General features: G+C 38.4%; 1 protein-coding gene across 1 annotated transcript in view; it reads right to left on the bottom strand.

Annotated features, from left to right (window-relative positions):
* The window catches only part of LOC145680968 (heat shock 70 kDa protein 4L-like), an 873,295-nt gene that overhangs the window by 609,296 nt on the left and 242,884 nt on the right, over positions 1 to 21,115 (bottom strand). The window contains exon 7 of the mRNA XM_081752186.1: positions 11,473 to 11,728. Within this exon, the coding sequence (XP_081608312.1) occupies positions 11,473 to 11,728 (256 nt within the window). The remainder of the gene's footprint in view (positions 1 to 11,472; positions 11,729 to 21,115) is intronic.

Below are 21,115 nucleotides of genomic sequence, written 5' to 3'. Positions count from 1 at the left end.
TAGAAGTAAATACTATATAAAGTTCTATTTTATGGAAAACTTTTAAGTATTTAAATAATGACTTTATTTCATAACGATGAAATTTCACTTCAGTTCAGGCTTTCTTTGAGTTTATTCTATACTGATATTAACTAAATTAATCACATACGTGTATCATTTCGACGAATTCTAACAGTATCGTTGTGATGTAAATACGGTTCTCTTTCAATTTCAAATATTCTTAAAGCTCAATGGTAAATGTCCCATCAAATACCTTAGCGTTTCATTGTACTTGTCTTGATATGTTCTTATCACTTTATGATTTGTCACATTTACCTCTGGATCTTGTCAGGTTTAATTTATCTATTCCCCTATCTTTCTTTCTTTGTTTCTTTTACTTATAATAACAGTGGAATCAAAAAAGTGGCATGAAATGGGAAAACTCCGAGAAAACCACAAAGATATATCCCATGCACCAGAGATAAGAGCCCTACCACTGTGCCACCGCGACTCTTGGTTGCTTTTTTACAGGTAATTTTGCACTTGGTCGCCTATTCTTGAGATAGTTATCACTCTGCCCTTACGTACATTGAAAATAAAGCTTCGTTTCCATTGCTAATAAGGATTACGTGCATTTGCTTTGAATTATTTGCAGTGATCACTCCAACTTTCCTGACACTTAACGGTTCTATCACTTTTTACTACTTGGTAGGTCATTCTTCGAAAATTCATATTTACTTCATAACACGCTGATAACTACTTCGTAAAAGATGAAAAGTTTCGAAATGTTTACTGATGTCCAGTTGTACTTTGAAAACCATAAATATCATGGCTGAATCAAGTAACTTACTAGGTTACTTCAGGAAAAATAAACACTTCTGATCAGACTATATACACTTATTTATTAAAAAGAGTAAATTACAGTGTAATGGTTTCGACAAACTTAACGTTATCTTCACCAGACACTAACTGACCAGTTCCTAACTGATTAGTGAGTTCCAGAATCGTGATGGATAGAGTTGTACGTTACTTCACATTTTTCATTATTATATTGTCTTTCTGTGTGTTACATAATGGTTTTAAGTATCTTTTCGCATAATTTATTTTTAAAATCAAACATTATCATGACAGTTTTCGTCATTTTCTCTCACCAGTCCTGACCTATTTGTTGCAGAGACAACCTTTACGCAGCAGGTTAAGGCGATTTCAAACTTTTCTAAATGTCCAGATAGAAGGTGGCCACTAAGCACTAAATATTTTTAAATAAATGTTCCGAGATATATCAGAATGTGACATTCCTCTCAAAAGTATGCTTAATTTCTCAGCTTCTCAGAATTGTGGGTCTCGCTTCAACGAAACTTAGCCTTGTGAGTTAAGATCACCATATTTTAATTCTCCATCAATTAATGCATCAGATTACATGTATAATACACTCTAGCAACAAATTAGTTATTTCATTTCCTAAATATTGAGTCATCAAAGAGTTTAGATTGAAGTCCCGAATAGCTCTCCCTGAGTTAAATCAAACATTTACTTCAAACATCATTATTTAGTTTTGTGAGTATTCACAAAAAAAAAAAAAAAATTAAATGAACTCTGAACACATACCACTATAGTGAAATGATATTATTTACTAGCTGTGTTAAAATGAGAGAAAAAAGCAGCAGTTTTAAAATTGTAATGCATTGCTCCGAGTTTAATAACACATTTCCACACATTTCTTTTGAGTTTCTTCGAATTTGGAAACGAATTTTCAACTTTCGCCTCAACACAAATGTGTTCACGTCCATCAATGTATTTTGCTAAATACCACAGATTAATTATATTTGTCTGCCGCGGCCGCAGTGGCACAGTGTAGAGCGCCAATCTCTAATGAATGGGCACCTAGTTCAAGCCCAGCTCGTGCCAAGTGGGCTTTGTGGTGGAAAAACAATGTGTGCTTGTTCGGGATTTTTCAGTCCCCCACGTTCTTCATTCTAACTTTTCATTTAATATTATCATCACCGTTTCCCTCACGATTACCTGAATATTACAGAAAAAGACACAACTCTATCCTTACTGCGTGGACTTGTAATTGGCAACCTTTTGCAATGATGACTCCATAAACTTTTTTCTGATTTTTTTTTATGAATTTCGCTCTTTCATCGTATAAGTGGATGCTTCCCTTACATTTTGTCGTTTATTTTATTCCCCGAATTTTCATCTCATAAGGAATGAGGCTCCTGAGTTGCAGCGCAGAATTTTCGTTAGCAGCACTCTTCTTGGTAGACAACAGCACTCTTTTTCCTAGCACCCAGCAGAGAGAATGAGGTAGGCGTTGTTGTGTCACACCCGAAAACAAAGACAGTGTGGTGACGCGAGTAAGAGTAAAATGTAGTTCCTAAGAATATAACAGTTCTGCATCCAAGTATTCATCTAGAAGCAAATATTTTCATCATGAATCCCCCGATTGTTTATTTGCGTGTGTAAAGCGTGTGTACGAAGTATAAGATTTGTTTAATCTGGTCGATACTTTATGCTAACCACATCTACCCTGAGTATTAATGTCCGAACAACTGGCTATAACCACCAAGCACTTAATAAAACGAACGCCCCGATCAGTAACCAAACCCACTCTGGTGAAAGAAACGTCTTCCCGAACAGACATATACAAGGATCGAAACCCGTTCAGCTTGAAGAAATGCTGCACCGAACAGGAAACGAACCCAATCATGTTAAAGAAATGGCGTCCCAAACAGGACACGAACCCGATCAGTTTAAAGAAATGGCGCACCGAACAGGAACAGAATCTCCAAACCGTAAATTTTAAAATTGATAATTAATGATTTCGAGACGTGATTGTGAAACATAAAAGTGACTCGTTGCCCTTACAGTATTTTGGGATATAACATTTTGAAAGTTTTAGATTATTGTTTTTAAATTTAGAAATTTACTTCAAAATGTTTTTAAATTTAGAAATTTACGCATCAGTGTTTACAAACACCACCCAAGAGGATCTCCCACCAGATGGATCTACAGTCACATGCAGACGACGCCTTCTGGCCCCTGCCACGGAGCAGCAGCGCCACCGCCACCCAAAGGACGCTATAAATTCGATGGACGAACACAACTCGACACCAGTTTTCTGGTGACCCTCCTCTAGTCTGCTTAGCGACTTCTTAGGGTCTGTTTAGGAGTAACCTAAACCCAGGGCCTCTAGTCTGCTACGGGACTACGCCTATCCTTTCTCCTGGCTTAGCCTGCTTCGGGGCTCTGACTGGGAATCCTAACCTCAGCCGCTTAGCCTGCTTCGGGGCTCTGTTGGCCATCTAATCTACTCACTGCTTGCTTCGGAGCTTTGGGCACCTAATTCGACTCCTCTTAGCCCGCTTCGGGGCTATGTTGGAGATCCTGTCTGCGACCTTACGGTCAAAGACTACCTGATATTAGAGAGATTAATTTGTACAGTATTTTGTGGAAATACTTTCATAGTGGAAGATTTTATAATAAAATTGGTAGTGGGAGATCCGATTCCGGACGCTCTTTTTATTAAATGCTCTACCCACAAAACCTATATGAGACAAAGTTTTACATGGTAGAGGGTTTGACCGGGTCAGTATCGATCTGAATACTCCCCTACCGGCAGTATTTTATTAACTTGAAAGTGAACTCTTTTTAAGGTATGTGATTTTCTTAAATGTACAATTAGTGAATCGGACTTGACTTTATTTAGCGCAAGCCTCAAACTAGAACAGGAAAGAACACTTTTCCGGATGACGGTACAAATATGGAGCAGAGTTCGCGCCATTCTTTTAATATATTACACCTCACTAAGTATTCGGGACACGTTACGGAGGACCCCGATAGATTCTTTATGCTTTTCGACCATCTTGCATTGTGGCATTTGTGGAATAAAAAGAAAAAGAAAGAACTATTACCTATGTACTTCAAGACGTAGCACTTGATTTAGTCCTATAGTTAAAGGCCCAGAACCAGTTAGATGCCATTAATTATGAACAATTAAAAGATAAATTAGTTGACTTGAGTAGACCAAAAATTACCGGCATATCGGGCGAAATTTGAAATTTTTCAGGTCCAACAAGGTGAAAATGAGCCAATAGATGCGTATTTTCTTAGAAAACTTAGAGTTATTCGGCAAGTTTTGCCTCAGACCATCGAAGAGCAGAAAATAAATTATTTATCATTAGGTTTAAAGATTTTTTTTTTGCAAAAGATAGCGTTAGAAACATTTACAATTGTTCACGCCTTACATACACATTTATATAATCTGGATAAAGCAAATGACCTAATGAAGAAACGTGATTACGTGGAATTACAACAGGCAATTTATTCACTCTGCGATCGGAATTCGCCAATCAGCAATTTACACTCATCAGCAATCGTTGGCGCTTCCTTCCCTGTGCATCAACAACAACTGACCTATCCATTATGTAATCCAACATATAGTTGGAATCAATACCAGCAACCAGCCCCAATCTTTCCTACACCTTCAGCAGCACAGCTACAGGGTGAATCACAAAATCAGATACCTCCAAATCCTTCCCCCCCCCAAGTTGCTAATCCGAATCCCCCTCCCGAACCCCCGTCGCCTAGCACAACTACTTCTTCTAATGCAAATAATTCATTAGATTTCACTAAATTAGCAAATCAAATGGCTGAACTCACTCTTCTTGTAGCTCAAAATGCTATAAAGAATTCACAATTTAGAAGAGGTCGCCGTAACAATCAAAACAGAAACGGGAAGAAGAACAATTCTACAAATAATAGTAAAAATAATAATAGTAATCCTAAGCCGGAAACAGTTACAGTATGCGGTACATGTTCTAAAAAAGGTAATTCTTCCAGTACATGTTATAAGAACAATCAACAGGGAAACGGATAGGGGGACCCCAGGACAAACCCTCTCAAGAACATGTTCTGAGGGCCGAAAAACAGGAAAAAAGTGAACACCAAAAATTGGAAGATACATCACTTTATGCAGTGGCTCCGTTATCAGAGAGAAGGAAGAACATTAAAATGTTAAATCAGGAACATAAATTATTAATGAATGTAACAATTAATAAAGAAAAAATATCCTGTAATCATTGACACTGACAGTTCATTGAGTCTATGGCCTAAAAATTGACTTCCTCCAACACAAAATTGATTTTTTAGCACTAATTACGAGGAATTGAGAATTCCGTCGTAAATTTACGCTATATAGCTTTGATTAAGTTCAGGATTGGCTCAACAACATTTTCTCATTAATTCAGAATTTTAGAGCATGGAGATTTTTTGCCTTTATTCGGTGATGACATTCTAAATCTATTACAGACCAAATTGACTTAGAGAATAACATGTTGTCAGTATACAAGAAACCACGGCCTCCGCAGTATCCAATTAAAATTGATATTCAGGAAAAATTATCTGCTAGCGCTATGCATACAATAAAACAGCACAAGTTGGCTGATGTTTCTACAATTCGAAAGGTTGCCATACCAGCCAGGTCACATTTCTTTTTACCAATTAATGTCAAGAAGCGGCAAAAGGATAATGAATACTTTTTATCTCTCCACTAGAAAATTAGCTGGACAAATACGGACTACAAACGTTGCCTGCTAAAGTACCTAAAATAATTTCACGTTATTTATATCAAATCCTACTAGTAGGCCGGTAATGTTAAAAAAGAACACCCCTACTGCATATGTTGAAGAGAATGTTCAAGAAGTAGATTTACAGGGTGATTACCAAAAATGTGAACAAAATGACGAAACATTTTATAGAACGGAACAAGAAATTCAGAATAGGCAGAATAGAAACCAAGTCACTTTTTGATGTTAAGTAGTTCGACATCAATCCAAATTTAACGAGTCAACAGAAAAAAGCTGTACATGATCTACTTTTTAGATACAGGGATGTCTTTTCTTATACACCAACTGACATAGGCTACTTTCGTGGTTATGTACGTAACATAAGGTTAGATAAAGGAGCTCCTTTTCATCAGAGAAAACCTCCCATTCCATTGGCAGTAAGACCACAAATTGATTTACAAATTAAACAACTTTTAGACGCTAATATTATTAAAGAGACTAGTGACAGTTCCTATTCCTCGCCACTTTTCATAGTGAAGAAGCCAAATACTTCCGAGTTCCGCCTAGTTTTGAATTTACAGGCTTGCAATAAATTTACAGAATATTTGAGCATTCCGTTCCAGACCACAGAAGATATTTTACACGTACTTAGAGGCAAATCTTGTATTACGACTATGGACATAAAGTCTAGTTATTTTCAACTATTATTGCATCCCAAAAGTCAAAAATACATGACTTTTGAACTTAATCAAACTAGAAAGGCGTATAAGTTTCAACGCTGCGTAATGGGACAAACTTCGTCCGCCGCTGCCCTAAGTATAGCTGTACGCATGCTTTTAGAGTGTCTACCATCGCGCGTAACAGCCTTTGCGGATGGCCTCGTCATAGGGAGCAAGAATTGGAAACAACAACTATCGGACTTGCAATTGCTCTTTAACAGGTTAAGAAAACATGATTTTAGAGCAAACCGGAAAAAGACCCATCTATTATACTCGGAATTAGAAGTTCTAGGATTCACAGTTAATGAAAAGGAGATCAAAATATCACCTAAAATTGAAACAAAATACGAAATTTTAACAAAACCGACCTCTAAACGGACCTTGAAGAGTTTTCTGGGACTATGCTCTTATTTGAGAGCACATATTAAAAATTTTACGGAAAAGATGGAACCATTTCAAATTCTTTTGGACAAAAATTCAAAATTTAAATGGACAACACAGCATGATGAGCTATTTGAAAAACTTAAAACGGATATATACAAGCTCCATCTTTGTTTCATTTTGATCCATCATTGGAAATCCGAGCATATTCAGATGCATCATCAACCTCCGCAGGCGGCATATTGGCTTGTTACGATAATAAAACCAATCAGGAACGTGTTGTTTCCTATTGTGGTCGACGTTTTACGAAAAGTGAGAGAAAGGCCTCAACATAGTAAAAATAACTATATGTACTGATATATGTTCTTGGAAAATTTCGATATTTCTTACTGAATAGAAGATTTAAATTATTTATAGATGCTAAATGTTTGGCTTCACTCATTACCCAACCGGACAAAGTCGGGAAATTTAGTCGTTATAAGATATTCCTAGCGGATTACAATTTTGAAATTCAACACATTAAAAGTCAGCAGCATCCGGCACACATTTTTAGCAGCTTAGAAGACAAACAAGATATACAAAAGGACGAGAATCAAGAAGTTGATAACTTCTCCGACACAGAAGACGCTAAGTTTTTGCTTCACACTCTTTAGAGCACACCTTTCAAATTGACCAGCCCATTATATTACCTAATTTAGCAGATGAACAAAGGAAGGACCCTTCATTTTCGGATATCATTACTGTAATGGAAAATAAAGAATCTAACAAATTATCTACACTCCGTGCGGCGAAATATTTTTTTCTTAAAAATGGATTGTTATATAGGACTCAGAAATACCATTAATTAGGACTGCTGTATTTACTTTGCGTACCGAAATGTTTATTAGGCAAATGGTTCGAGGCTATCCATAACAACCCAATGGTACCGCACTTAGGTTATACCAAGACATACCAGTCGGTGCTTAGGAAATACTATTTTTCTAATATGAAAGCTTACATAGCCAATAGAATAAAGACATGCGATCTTTGCCAAAAACTCAAGAAGTTACCAGCTAAACCAGCGGGCCAATTGCTCCACCACCCATCTAAAACCATTGCCACTGCCTGGCAGTACGATTCAATTGGGCGAGTGCGGGTCGAAGATGGAAAATTCAAACACATACTAATTGCTATTGAAATGTCCACGCGATACTGTGTCACTAGAGTTGTAGAAGCAGAAGAAATTGAACAATTTCTTATATATGACATTATTCTTAAACACGGAGCTTTTTCATACCTGTATTTGGACAGACACCCTGTACATAACGCTAAGAGGCTGCAGAACCTAGCAAAATTCTATAATTTTGAATTTAAATTTTGTCCAGCGTATGACCACAAAAATCTGGGTGCAGTGGAAACGTTCCACAGAACCATACAGAACGCTCTTAAATTTTTTGTACAGGAAAATCAAAATCACTGGCCAAAACTAATTCCATGCATAACACTAGCAATTAAGGTACATTCGTACAAGCCGGAACTAAATATTCAAGTTTTTTTCTTATGCATGGATATGAACCTAAGACCATCTCTGATATAGCATTAGCATCAACTCCGACGTTATGCGTCAACAAAGAACATTTGAATAAGATACGTGGGATCGTAAGGAATAATTTAATCGCAAGTTATAATAAACAGAAAAGATATTTTGACCGCAGACATCAACAAACTAATTTTGATAAGGGCCAGAAAGTACTTGTATTTTTTCCCAATCGTCAAATTGGGATACCAGAGTCCTTTTCATCCAAATACGTAGGACCTCTAGAAATTATCGAAAGAGTTAACCCTAATCTTTATAAGGTCAAATTTCCAGACTCGTATCGTCAAACAATACAGGAGATCTCAGTACACCGAATTAAGCTATACCATGAAGATAGTAAAGACATAGAACAAGAATAAATAACTTCTTTTTATTTTCTACACGAGCGAAGACTTAAAATAAAAATGTATACAATAGCCAGAGCGGAGCGCAAGATATACTATATGATCTGGAATATCTAATCTTTTACATATTTCTCTTTCAATTGGCAGCTCAAAAAGAAAAGAACAAGATAACTACATAAACGCATCTAAATTATTTAACTCAATTGGCAAAGAAAATTGAATAACATAAAAGTATTTTAATCATTCTCACTTCTTTAAATGAAAAAAGGTAAAGCAGTCACCACTAGGAAAAAGGAAATACAAAGACAAGAATTCAGACAGATAAAAACACTTTTCATTACGATGCAAACAGTCATTTCCTCTTAACTTTACAAAAAGCTGATTCATTTATTTTACGCCTGAATGAAAGAATGCTGAGATTTGCATTTCCGCATTTAAAAGGCAACTGATCTTTACAAGTGCAGCTAACCTATAATTCTACATTTTCATCGATATTTTTTTTCTTTTCCTCTATGAACTACATATTGTCACCGACATTATGTAACTTGAACATTATACAGGATGACCAGGAATTCAGAACTATCATTATCATCATCATTGGCATTTAAAGCTGGATTATTTTATTGAAATACACATCTTTAATGCATATATTTTAGAAACTTTAAACCTTATACGGAGTGACCAAGAAATCATACTGTTCGAATCAGAACTTTTCAAACAAATCTTTATATCTCTGTGTTACTAGCATTTTTTTTTTAGTATTTGTAACTTATTATTTTATACATATTATATGACCGTCTTCACTCAATACCAAAAATATCAAAAACGACTCGCTTAGAAATATCTCCTCCAATTCCGATGCACACATTTAATACCAATAATATGACTAAGGAGCAACCGACATTTCAGGCTCCAACACCACTAACTATAAGTGAATTATTATATGTCTATTAAGCCAAAGCTGAAAACAGAACTACCTCGAGGGAAATGAAGAGACATATTAAAATGCACCAATCCTGCCTGTGATTAGGGACTAACTGTTTAGTGCTTTCTTCCGCTACCTTATTACTGCTCCGAAATGTGATTTTTCAGTGTTGCAAGTGTTACTAATATTTTTAGTTATTTTTGTGCGATACCTCAGTGTTGCCAACCCTCATATAACGAAAAATAACCCTTCGGCTTATTTTTTCAAACAAGCCAGGGGAGTGTAATATCCTATGTGATGTAAACAAACAATTCCACGCATCAGTGTTTACAATCACCACCACGTGGTTCGGCAAGAGGATCTCCCACCAGATGGATCTACAGTCACATGTAGACGACGTCTTCTGGCCTCTCCCACGGAGCAGCAGCGTCACCGCCACCCAAAGGACCCTATAAATTCTATGGACGAAGACAACTCGACTCCAGTTTTCTGGTGACCCTCCCCTAATCTGCTTAGGGACATCTTAGGGTCTGTTTAGGAGTAATCTAAACCCAGGGCCTCTAGTCTGCTACGGGACTATGCCTATCTTTTCTCCCGGTTTTGCGTGCTTCGGGGCTCTGTTGGCCATCTAACCTACCCACTGCTTGCTTCGGAGCTTTGGGCACATAATTCCACTCCTCTTATCCTGTTCGGGGCTCTGTTGGAGATCCTGTCTGCGACCTTACGGTCAAAGACTACCTATAACTAACCTTTGATATTAGAGAGATTAATTTGTACAGTATTTTGTGGAAATACTTTTATAGCGGAAGCTTTTATAATAAAATTGGTAGTGGGAGATCAATTCCGGGCGCTCTTTTTATTAAATGCTCTACCCGCAAAACCTATATGAGACAAAGTTTTACAATATATATATATATATATATATATATATATATATATATATATATATATATATATATATATATATATATATATATATATATATATATGGCAAAAGCCAATCTGAAATGTGTGCAAGTGCTATATTCGTGTAATTGAAAATATAAGCCGGTATATTCTCCAAAAAAATGAAATGAAATATTTACGTTTTGCGTTCCACGGTTATGCCATCTACGCTAAAAGAGACGATGCTGATGAGAAATGAATGAAATAGTGGAATGAAGAGAATGGGAGGAAACTGGAGATCCCAGAGAAAAAGACGCACACGGTGTTTTACCACGATGAAGTTCACTTGGTGCGAGCTGGGATCGAAACACGGATCCCATGCGCCAGGAATGAACGATCCACCACTGAGCCACCGCCACCCTCTTGAGTCTCCGGAGTGTGATATAGTCGTGAGAGAACTTTGGGAGAGCGTGTAATAAGTGCCTGGAGCTACACTAGAAATATCTAATTTTGGTGAGATAAAAGTTCAGAGCCCTAAAATTTCATTTATTCCATCTTTACCTTTAATGTTAGTATTGTTACTTTTATATTTTTAATTGTTGTATTTTATTTCTGATAATTGTTATGCCCAGGTATTGCTCTACCATGACTTCTGAGAACATCCCATAAGAAATTCACTAGTAAAAACAAATATTCATGAGTACTTCCTGAGTCATGTTTGGTATTTCTATACTAATTTCTAAATATTCAGGTATGGTTATGTTTACCTTAGTTTTCGTGTCAGTTTACATAGCCCTTTGTTTCATGTTACAATAATAACAAAAAAGTGAATGTGTCACAGTGGTAAAGTTCATGATACGTGTTAATAGAAGTACGGAAACATTACGCATAAAAGTTCTTTTGAAAAACAAAACAAATAATACATACCAATTGGGAACTATAAATTTTATAGTTCAGCTGTTCGCTGCTAATTAAACTTCGACGTGTTTCACAAAGAACATCAACACGCAAACTTAACTTCTATGGTTTGGGTAATATTTCAGTGCTTTTAAAATTTAAGAAAATGTCATAGAGACTTCCATAAGAAATTTACCTCTCATTTCCTGTTACTTCTTCCTTCCATACTAAGGTGACTAATTTGTGAAAAATATCCTTCACTTTGATCTCACGGATTTTAATTGGAGTCAACATTGCAGCCTGAAGGGCGCACCCTTTTGCAACGGCCTCTTCCTGCTTAAGAGTGCTACTTGCTACCTTCCCAAATACTTTCTCAATTAACTTCTTAACAGCAGGAATACGAGTAGATCCACCTACAATTTCCACAGCGTAGATATCATCAACATTGATCCCTACAAATTAAACAAGAAATGAAGCAGATGTACTATTTTTCTTTCAAGATTTGAAACAATTACGGAAAAATCAAATTTGACGCACATCAGCAATCTCCATAGATCTACTTCTCATACAGCAAACTCTTAGCTTATCCTTATATAAAACGAGAGTTAGAAAAACTGTATTACACCCACAAGTAACATATTTATAAGCCACTTACTTTTAGCAAGACAGCAGACCCACGGGGTAGGAACTTAACTCGTTCCATAGCGCTGTTCGTGAATTGAAATGTTTCTTACTTACTAGTACAGCGGATTAGCTAACCTATTGTGCACTTTTTGATAAAAGCACCAAATGTGGTACAGAGTTAGACAGATATAATATGAACAAGTTTGGATGTGGAGCCATCGGCAAACTGACCCCTGGCGGCCATTTTCCAAAATGGCCGCCAGTGAACACCCTAAAGACAACAGAAGTAAGATAAAGTTTGTTGTTGAAGGTTTTAGTGAATGTTTATTGAATGTTTTGAATAAAGACATGCCGTCTTGTAAGATATATGTCGGCTCAACACCTACAAGGGTAATACTTAACCCTTTCATTCCCATTGCATAACTAAGACACAGCCACAATTTTGGAAAAATTACAAAAACTTTCCAGGTGTGCTACTTGAGATACTATATTACCGGAGTGTAAATTTTGGTGCTTTTATCAGAAAGTGCACAAATGTTGAAATATCCTAGCTAAACTGCCGCACTATTAATAAACAATCACTAATTTGAGCAAGCTTTGAAATTTCGAAAGATGCTGGTTTTTAATACTGATTTACATATTTACTCATTCTTTCTTCTGTTTCCAGAACAATGATGAAAGTCTTCAAACTCGTCAAGCCTCGTGGTGAAGAAGCAGAAATAGTACGTTCTACCTCCAGTCGAACAGTAAGAACAGAGACAGACTAGTCATTATCCTTTATATGTCAAGAAGTGACGCAAGAGTCGCTAACATGTCCATCCAGGAATACGCGTAAAGACAAGGGGAGCAGCTACAACATTCTCGCATGGTAACTTAAAAGGTTCAATGGTCTTGAGCTTCTCCCCAAATTATTTCTTTTTAGCCAATTAGATGAAGGAAGTGGCGATGAAGCAGCATTGCTTGTAAACAATGCACGATACCACAAAACCTGCATGCTCAGGTATAACAAAATCAAGTTATAGCAGAGAAGAGGCAGTTGAAAATAGGCCAAGATGACGAAGTACAGGAAGCTGCTGAACGCAAGCAAAAATGCAGTTTGTCACAACAATCAAGTACTAAGCCTAAACAACGAGAAGTGAAATGTTTCTTTTGCGGAGAAACTGCTGGTCGCGCCCCTAATCATGAAGCTGCGTCATTCCAACTGGACTCGCGTGTCAGGTCGTGCGCAATGATTTTGGACGATATGGGCCTACAAACGAAACTCAACGCTGGGGACATCATTACACACGATACGAAGTACCACAGCAACTGTCTCGTAAACTTGCACAATCGCGTTCGGAAGATTACGGAAATGTCTTGTAAAAGTTCAAATGATGAACAAGCAATAGAAGGACTTGCCTTTGCACAACTGGTCGTGTTTATTGAAGAAGCTTTAGTGGAAGGCGAGACGGATCCGGTTTTTAAAGTTGCAGACCTGGCGCAGTTATATGCTTCGCGGATGGAACAGATATTGGGAGTCAAGTATGAAGGCAGAGTTCACACGAGTCTTCTTAAACAGAGACTGCTCGCTTACTTTCCTAACAAGTGTGTACAGCATCAGGAGAGCCGTGGCAAAGGCTTGTGAACTGGATACAGATACTGATGTTCATCTGGCGCGCGCTGCCCAAATTGTGCGACGCAAAATCTTCGGAGATGACAAGGTGCTCAACGGATTTCCTCCAGAATATCAACAGGATTCCGTACCATCCGTGTTGCTTGTCCTATTCACTATGATCTTGGAAGGATCAAGTATCGAAGACCTTAGAGAAAGCACTACACAAGTGGCACTGTCTATCAGCCAACTCTTCAAATTTAATTTTGTGAAACACCGAAGAACCGACACAGGCAGTACGTCTCGACCAGTCCGGCATGCCACCACGCAGGAGACGCCACATCCCATTTATATCGGACTCATGCTACATGCACACACTCGTAAAAGGGAGCTAGTCGACAAGCTGGTACACATGGGAATTTCTATTTCCTACGACCGAGTTCTGTCCCTCTCCGCACAGTTGGGGAACAGTGCCTGCCGCCTCTACCACCAGAAGCAAGTAGTCTGCCCTCCCAGGTGAGAGCGCCAAAGTCTTCACCAGAGCCGCTGTAGACAAAATAGACCATAATCCAAGTTCTACGACCTCAAAACAGTCATTTCATGGGACTGTTATTTCGCTGGTGCAACATCCTGCGTTCCATAGAGCCGGTCCTGACCGCGGCATCAATATCCTCGGAGGTCGAATGAAAGAGGCCTCAAATCAGTTGACGGTTTGCCACAGTACTATACAGATGATTCATCCGTCAACAGCACCATCAAAAACACACATATACCGGTTACCAACGTAACATCCCTGAGAGGCAACAGCGGCCTTAAGCAACATATTGAAACAGAGTATCTTTGGCTACAACACACCCAATTAGCCGTAAAAGAAAATTCCCCATTAGAAAACACTTCATGGGCTGCATATCACACAAGTCTGCAGTCCAGTAACACAAGTCGGGCTATCTGCCCCACCGCACTACTCCCACTCTTCCTGGAGAGTGCCCATACCGTAGCTATGATCAAGCACTCCATGGATGTCGTCAGGAACGCCGTGGAACATCTTAACCCTGGCCAGATTCCAGTGCTCACATTCGACCAACTGCATTTTGCACTGGATTGGCAAAGCAAATTCAGTGGAAGTGGCCACAGGTGTACGCTGAAGAGAAGTTCGTCATCCTCTTCGGAGGTCTTCATATTTAGATGGCAGCACTGAAGACCATTGGTAACTTGGAAGGGAGCGGATGGGTGCAAGAACTGGTTGATGCAGAGATCACCAGTGCCAGGACTGTGGATTCCTTCCTGCGGGCATCACATATCACTCGAACCAGGAGAGCGCATCAAGTAATAGCAGCAGCCCTCTTTACCCTGCAGCAGAACTTCTACAACCACTACATTGACCAGTTGCTTGACGCCAGCACCGAGCAGCTTGAGTTCGCGGAGTGGTGACAGCAAAAGGTGGAGACCTGCCCTCAGTTCCACTACTGGGCAACTGTACTGGAATTGAAACTGACGATCTTGGTGTACGTGCGCTCTCTGCGCCAAGCGTCGTTTGCAATGTACGTTGGTGCCCTCAAAAAACTATAGTTCCCTGTCCTGGATCACACCAACTACGCGCGTTGGATTCCTGTGCATCTGCGAGACCAACCGCTTTACCTCTCAGATTAGAAGAGGTTAGAGACCATAGTGGAACTGCCGACTAAACACTCTGAAATCGCTGGTGATTTCTTCGCACGGAATTTCAGTCCACAAAACGACTAGGCCGTTCTCCGCCATCCCTATCGATCAGGCCGACGAACAGAACATTGCAGCTATAAAAGAAGAAGGAGGTGCAGTAGGTCTGACTGACAATCCCAACGCACTGCGACTGTGGATGATGATTGCACCATCTAGGACCAGAGGTTGCCAGGCTCATCGAAGAGTTCCAGGACTCTAACCAATAACGATTACAAGACACAAAGCATTACGACCAGACATCGAGTGTGCAAACATCTTTCCAAAAAGATGTACAGAAAATTATTAAAGTGATAGAAGACTTTGGAAATCCATTTGAAGAGGATAATCAAGATCTGTTGGTATTCGACATCAAGGAGATCTCGAGATGTAGACGACCTCCGTCGTGCATATAAAGTGGGACAGGTGAAGTTTGACAATTCTGTCAGAGAACGCCTGGTAGAGGGAACGAAACCCATACAAGATCCTATCAAAATAAACCACCTCAATATATTTGGTCAGCCTACTACAAAACCTCAGGCAAAGGGCAAGCAGCAAATGAAATCCCTCAGAAAGGACGAGAACCTCTTCTCTCGTTTGTATATCGGATGTCAGAACAGAGATGGAAATCTAGACGAATTCTCCAAACATGAAAACCAAGCTTTCCTTCATGCACTATCGGACAGCGGTGGCATCCGGTTTGGTATAAAGAGTGATCTTCTCAGTTGTCTAGAAGACTTCAGTCAGCCTAGGTCTGAGGTTTCTCTAACAAGCTGCATTGTCCTGGATGGAGCAATCATCATCCAGTTGCTAAAGTCTGCTACGGAAAAAGAATATGCCCAGCAAATTTTTGTGCCTCACATGCTCTCAAAATTTCATCAAGCCACGCGACTGGACCTGGTATGGGACCGCTACACAAACTCGTTGAAAGGTGCAGCAAGAGCCAAGCGGGAAAAAGGGGTGAGAAAACGAGTGGTGGGTAATTCAACTATACCCGGAAACTGGGCCACCTTCCTCAGAGTCGACGAAAACAACAGAGGGCTGTTCATCTTCCTCTCCGACATCCTCTACGACTTATTCCAGCTTGTAGACAAGGAGCTGCTCATCACTAAAGGAGATGATGTCTTGAGGAAGCCACCGCTTCTGGATACTTCAGCCCTGGCACCTTGCAAACATGAGGAGGCCGATATCCGTATTATGTTACATGCCGCCCACGGTTCTCATAATGGCCACAAGAAGATCCTTATATGCACAGTAGACACTAATGTTGTCCTGGTGGTGGCTCTGCTACGCACCTTGAATGAGGAAACTGAAGTGTGGATATCCTTCGGCTCGGAGAAAACGTTCCGCTGCTTGGCAGACCAAGAGATTGCCCGGGCTCTGAGTCCTGAAAAAGCTCAGGCACTACAAATGTTTCATGCTTTGACGGGCTGTGACACGGTCTTCTGCTTCGCCGGACGTGGAAAGAGAACAGTATTGGCAGTGTAGACAGTGCTACCTGAGCTCACGCAGACGCACAGAACACGCAGAACAAGCACAGAAACGGAAATTGACAAGGCACGTCGCAAACAGTTTGCAAAGAAAAATAACGTCCAGCTGATCCCACCGAGAAGAGCAGCTCGAGCAGCACGTCCGAAGAGTAGTATATCAGGGCGGACAAGTCTAGGGACAGGCCCTGATTCCTGCACCAACACTGCCATCACCAACCGAATGGGGTTGGATCAAGCCCAGCGGCGTGTATGAAACCCTATGGACAACGCTACCCGAAGAATCCAAGATATGCAAATGCAAAGACTGAATGAAAAAGTACAAGTGCAAGAAGGCCAGTCTGGAATGCACACCACTGTGTGCTTGCGACGGAGAGTCCTCTGAAATGTAAAATTATTAACTAAATATATATAACTTACAAATTATCTGGCATACTTTTCTTCAAAACATTCACTAAAACCTTCAGCAACAAACTTTATCTAACTTCTGTTGTTTTTCGAGTGTCCACTGGCGGCCATTTTGGCAAATGGCCACCACGGCCGCCAGGGCTCAGTTTGCCGATGGCTACACATCCAAATTTGTTCATCTTACATCGGTATACTTCTGTGCCAAATATGATGCTTTTATCAAAAAGTTCATGTAACAGAAAAATTGTACAGATACTAACAAATTTAATAGAATCACGTCGAGTTAGAAACACGTCAAAGTCTGGGTTTGCGACGGTCAGATGTTAGGCAACTCTGTACTATGTAATTAATAATAGAACGGCAGTGTGCACTGAACTGAGTAGATGGTGGTGCGAAAAATGGGCGATCCCTGATTTCAAAAGAGGGCAAATTGTTGGCGTCCATTTATGTAGTGCTAGCATGACGAAAACGGCAAATACGTTGGGTGTATCACGAAGGACAACGTCCAAAATGATGACGGCATACAAAACTTACAGATAAACGACATTGGTGAAGAGGAATAGATAGGAACAGTGGTCGGAAGAAAACCTTCAGACAGGTTCCGCCGAGCATTCAAGTGGACTATCACTCAGATCTGTCGTGCGACTGCGGTGTATGTGAAAAAGAAAGTCTTCACGGCAACTTTCTTCGTTCTATCTTAACATCAATGACATTCTGTTTCATCTAATCTTAGTGAAATAGGTACCTGGGGAAATAAAGGATCCAGAGCGTGGTGCTGACTGCATCACGTCCACTATGTGCCGAAGTTTAGAAAGTGTGTAATAAGCCTTTGGCTTCACATAGTTCATAGCATCATTTACGTCTGTCACGAATCCTGGCACTTTTTACTTTTATAGGAAGATTACAAAACGTCACAGTATATTTAAATCTAAATATCACTTCACACATGTATATATCAATAACATCAACTAAGGCGACGAATTTGTACATTTTGTTTCTGTATGTATTGTTTGAATAATTATGTGTTGTAATACCAAAAACACATTATTCAATTCTCTAGAGATTATCTTCTATGACGTGAAGATATTTAAAAAATGCATGTTCCTGGCTATTCTATTGACATTTTGGTCCCTGTGATTATAAACTTTAAGAATAAACTTTACCAGCAGATAATTTTATGGTAAACGAAAAGAACTTTCTTTAATATATTTATGGACACTGATGAGACAGTACTTGACCCTTTGTGATCACTGGGAACAGATACTGTTAATGAAGAAACGTTCCGAGTTCTAGAAGCATTTATACGTTCTGTATCCTTAAGAATCCCGAAGATAACATCCATGAAAGAATTGCGGTGGTGGATTTTCACCAAAAACCAAGTCGATGGATCACGCATGCCTCCAACAGAAGATACTCTGCGTCCGGCCATTAAAAGAGAAAAATTTTCAAGCCGTAATATGGTGTAAAGAACATATTGCGAATCCAGAACAACTTGGCAATGACTGAGTGGGGTTGGACTGTTAATTGGAAAGAGCATACGAGCCAATAATGTGTGATATCCCCTGTGGACCTAAATAGCTTCTCTCAGCGATGAACTTGAATCATAGTAATGAGATGGTTACCTCGAAGCGGACTACGCAGATATGGATACAGTACGCAGTGGATTACGTAGATCTGTTACTAGGATAATGTGAAGGATAATAAACTCTCGTGAAACAAGGAGGAATTGAGTATTGTCATAACTCGATTAAGGGAAAGCCTTTGTTATGTGACTTCTTATTCTATTGTTTCGTAAACCTGTCCATCCGTCTTTCGACCTGCTGCCGATAGGTTGAACAGCTTAAAATCCCTGTGGCGCGAAGGAACGGAAATCAGGAAGTGTTTGTGTGTTTCCTTTGTTCCCCTTTCAACCATTTCTTGTTTTCTCTTAGTGCGTTCTGAATATGGTCTCGCGGTGTAGTGTAGTGGTGTACATTATAATATTAAAAAGAATTAATGTTATGAAGATTGAAGTAAGAAGGACAACTTGGAATTCTGAAGTGCCCCGATGTCTAACCTGTGGATTCACACCAGAAGAAGAGCATCCTTCACTTTTCAGTAAATGAATATAATAAGAAAACGCATGACTGGAGTACTTATTCCATAATAATTAAAACATATTTCTAAAATACTTATGAACATCGACAGAGTTAATATTAATATGGATCACATAATATAATAAATTGTAGGAATAGGTGTAATGATAATTAAAAAATATTAATTGCTGCTCTTGAGTGAAATATTAGATTCTGTATACTGTTCTTTTCCTTACGTTTTATATACCAACGATTTTGAAAATAAAGTAATATTCGTATTTCATGCTTTTTTAATAAATTTAGCTATTTGGCATAAATAAATAATACTAATAGTATTATTTTGTCAAATGAAATATTTTTTCTTAGGAAAAATGCTTTTTTTTAATATTTTAGCTAAAACGGCTACATTTACTTACAAAGTGTTAACAGCATAATGTAGAATTTACTTAGACTTTTCTTTTTTAAAGAAAGAAAATTAAAATCGAATGATTAGGAGCGAAGTTATAAGGAGTTAAGCGAGCGATAACTCATCATTTTCCTCACCCCCTCCCAGTCGCAACTCTGACATGTCCACCATCGCTTTTTCATTCCCTACCTTATAAGGAACAAAATGATGCCATCCACAATACTCTATCATTTAATTGCACACGGGATATCACTAGAAAAAAACCCACCATAAATAATATACATATACTATGGTGAGCCTCACTTGAATTTTGGCAGGGGTGTATTGAACCAAACCTTGAATTTGGAAAGTATAAAAATTTTTTTTAAAAAAATGTATAGGACTAGGTTATATACTCTGTAAAGTTGGGTGGCCCATCTTGACCCGCTTGATGGTTAAAAAACTGTTAAAAGTAATTATTTCCAAGAGGTACGTTATGGTTCATTTCTTAATTTGAAAGGGTACTATAGCTTACGGTAGACTGAATGTTAAGTCCATAAAAGACGAGAGTAGAGCTACGTACTTTGTAAATTTGAGTATTTTCTCTTGTTACATTGGATAGGTAAAAAAAAAGGAAAGAAAGAAAGAAAGAAAAATATATTTTGGATAAAGTAAGCATGATTCATCTTCTAAATCATTTTGTATCTTTGAATGGATATAAAATTGCCAAAAATATAATTTAAAAGAGGATTCTATTATTTATCTCAACTTTCTTTTAACTTATTGTACGTTAAATGGATAGAACGTACATCTTATTCAAAAAAGAATGAGCGCATTGATTATGGCTATTTTGAGCTAAAAATTTTCTAAATCTAACTTCGGGTATCTTTGGAAACAGTAAACCTAACAATGGTAGATTCGTGCCCGAAGCGAACCTTCGCAATCGGGAAAAATTGTGCAGGTGTGTTTTTCTTCTTTTAAGTGTAATAAGACATGTTGAAATTTTAAGTGTAAAAGAAAGTAGTAACATTCACTGAAACATAAAATGCTATAATATTCCAAAATTATGTATACTTGTGAGCGCATGTTGGTTCTGTCACTTACGCTTTCACACGTAAAAGAATATTTCCCATCAAAGGAAAGAGTGAATATAGTTCTTGCATCCATAGTGGAATATAAAAACAAAGCAAAAAATCAACATTTCCAATGGATATGAATGTCAACGTCTTGGAAACTAAGTTATATTTCTTCAGAAGGAACTCCGCAGCACTGCTCATGTTAGCTCAGAGGTAAAGCAGGGGACTTCTAATCGTAAGGTTTCGAGTTTGATTCCCGTTTGGGTCAAACTTCTTGGTATGCAATACTATTACTCAATGAATGGATACTTATATGAAATAATTAAATTAAAATAAATCAGTTATATATATTCATGCAATTATTTCAGGACAGAAGTAATTATTTTGTTTAAAATTTAACATTTGAGATGTAGTAGGTGTTGACAGAACGTCGATATGTGAATGTTAAATATAAATTAGGAAAATTTTTAATAGCAATAAATAATTTGTGTTGTGTAT

Source organism: Thermobia domestica, chromosome 3 (genome assembly GCF_964235325.1).
Source record: "Thermobia domestica chromosome 3, izTheDome1.hap1.1, whole genome shotgun sequence".
In the NCBI taxonomy this organism is placed as follows: domain Eukaryota; kingdom Metazoa; phylum Arthropoda; class Insecta; order Zygentoma; family Lepismatidae; genus Thermobia; species Thermobia domestica.
The sequence above is the reverse complement of the archived record's forward strand: the minus strand, read 5'-3'. Positions and strand labels throughout refer to the sequence as shown.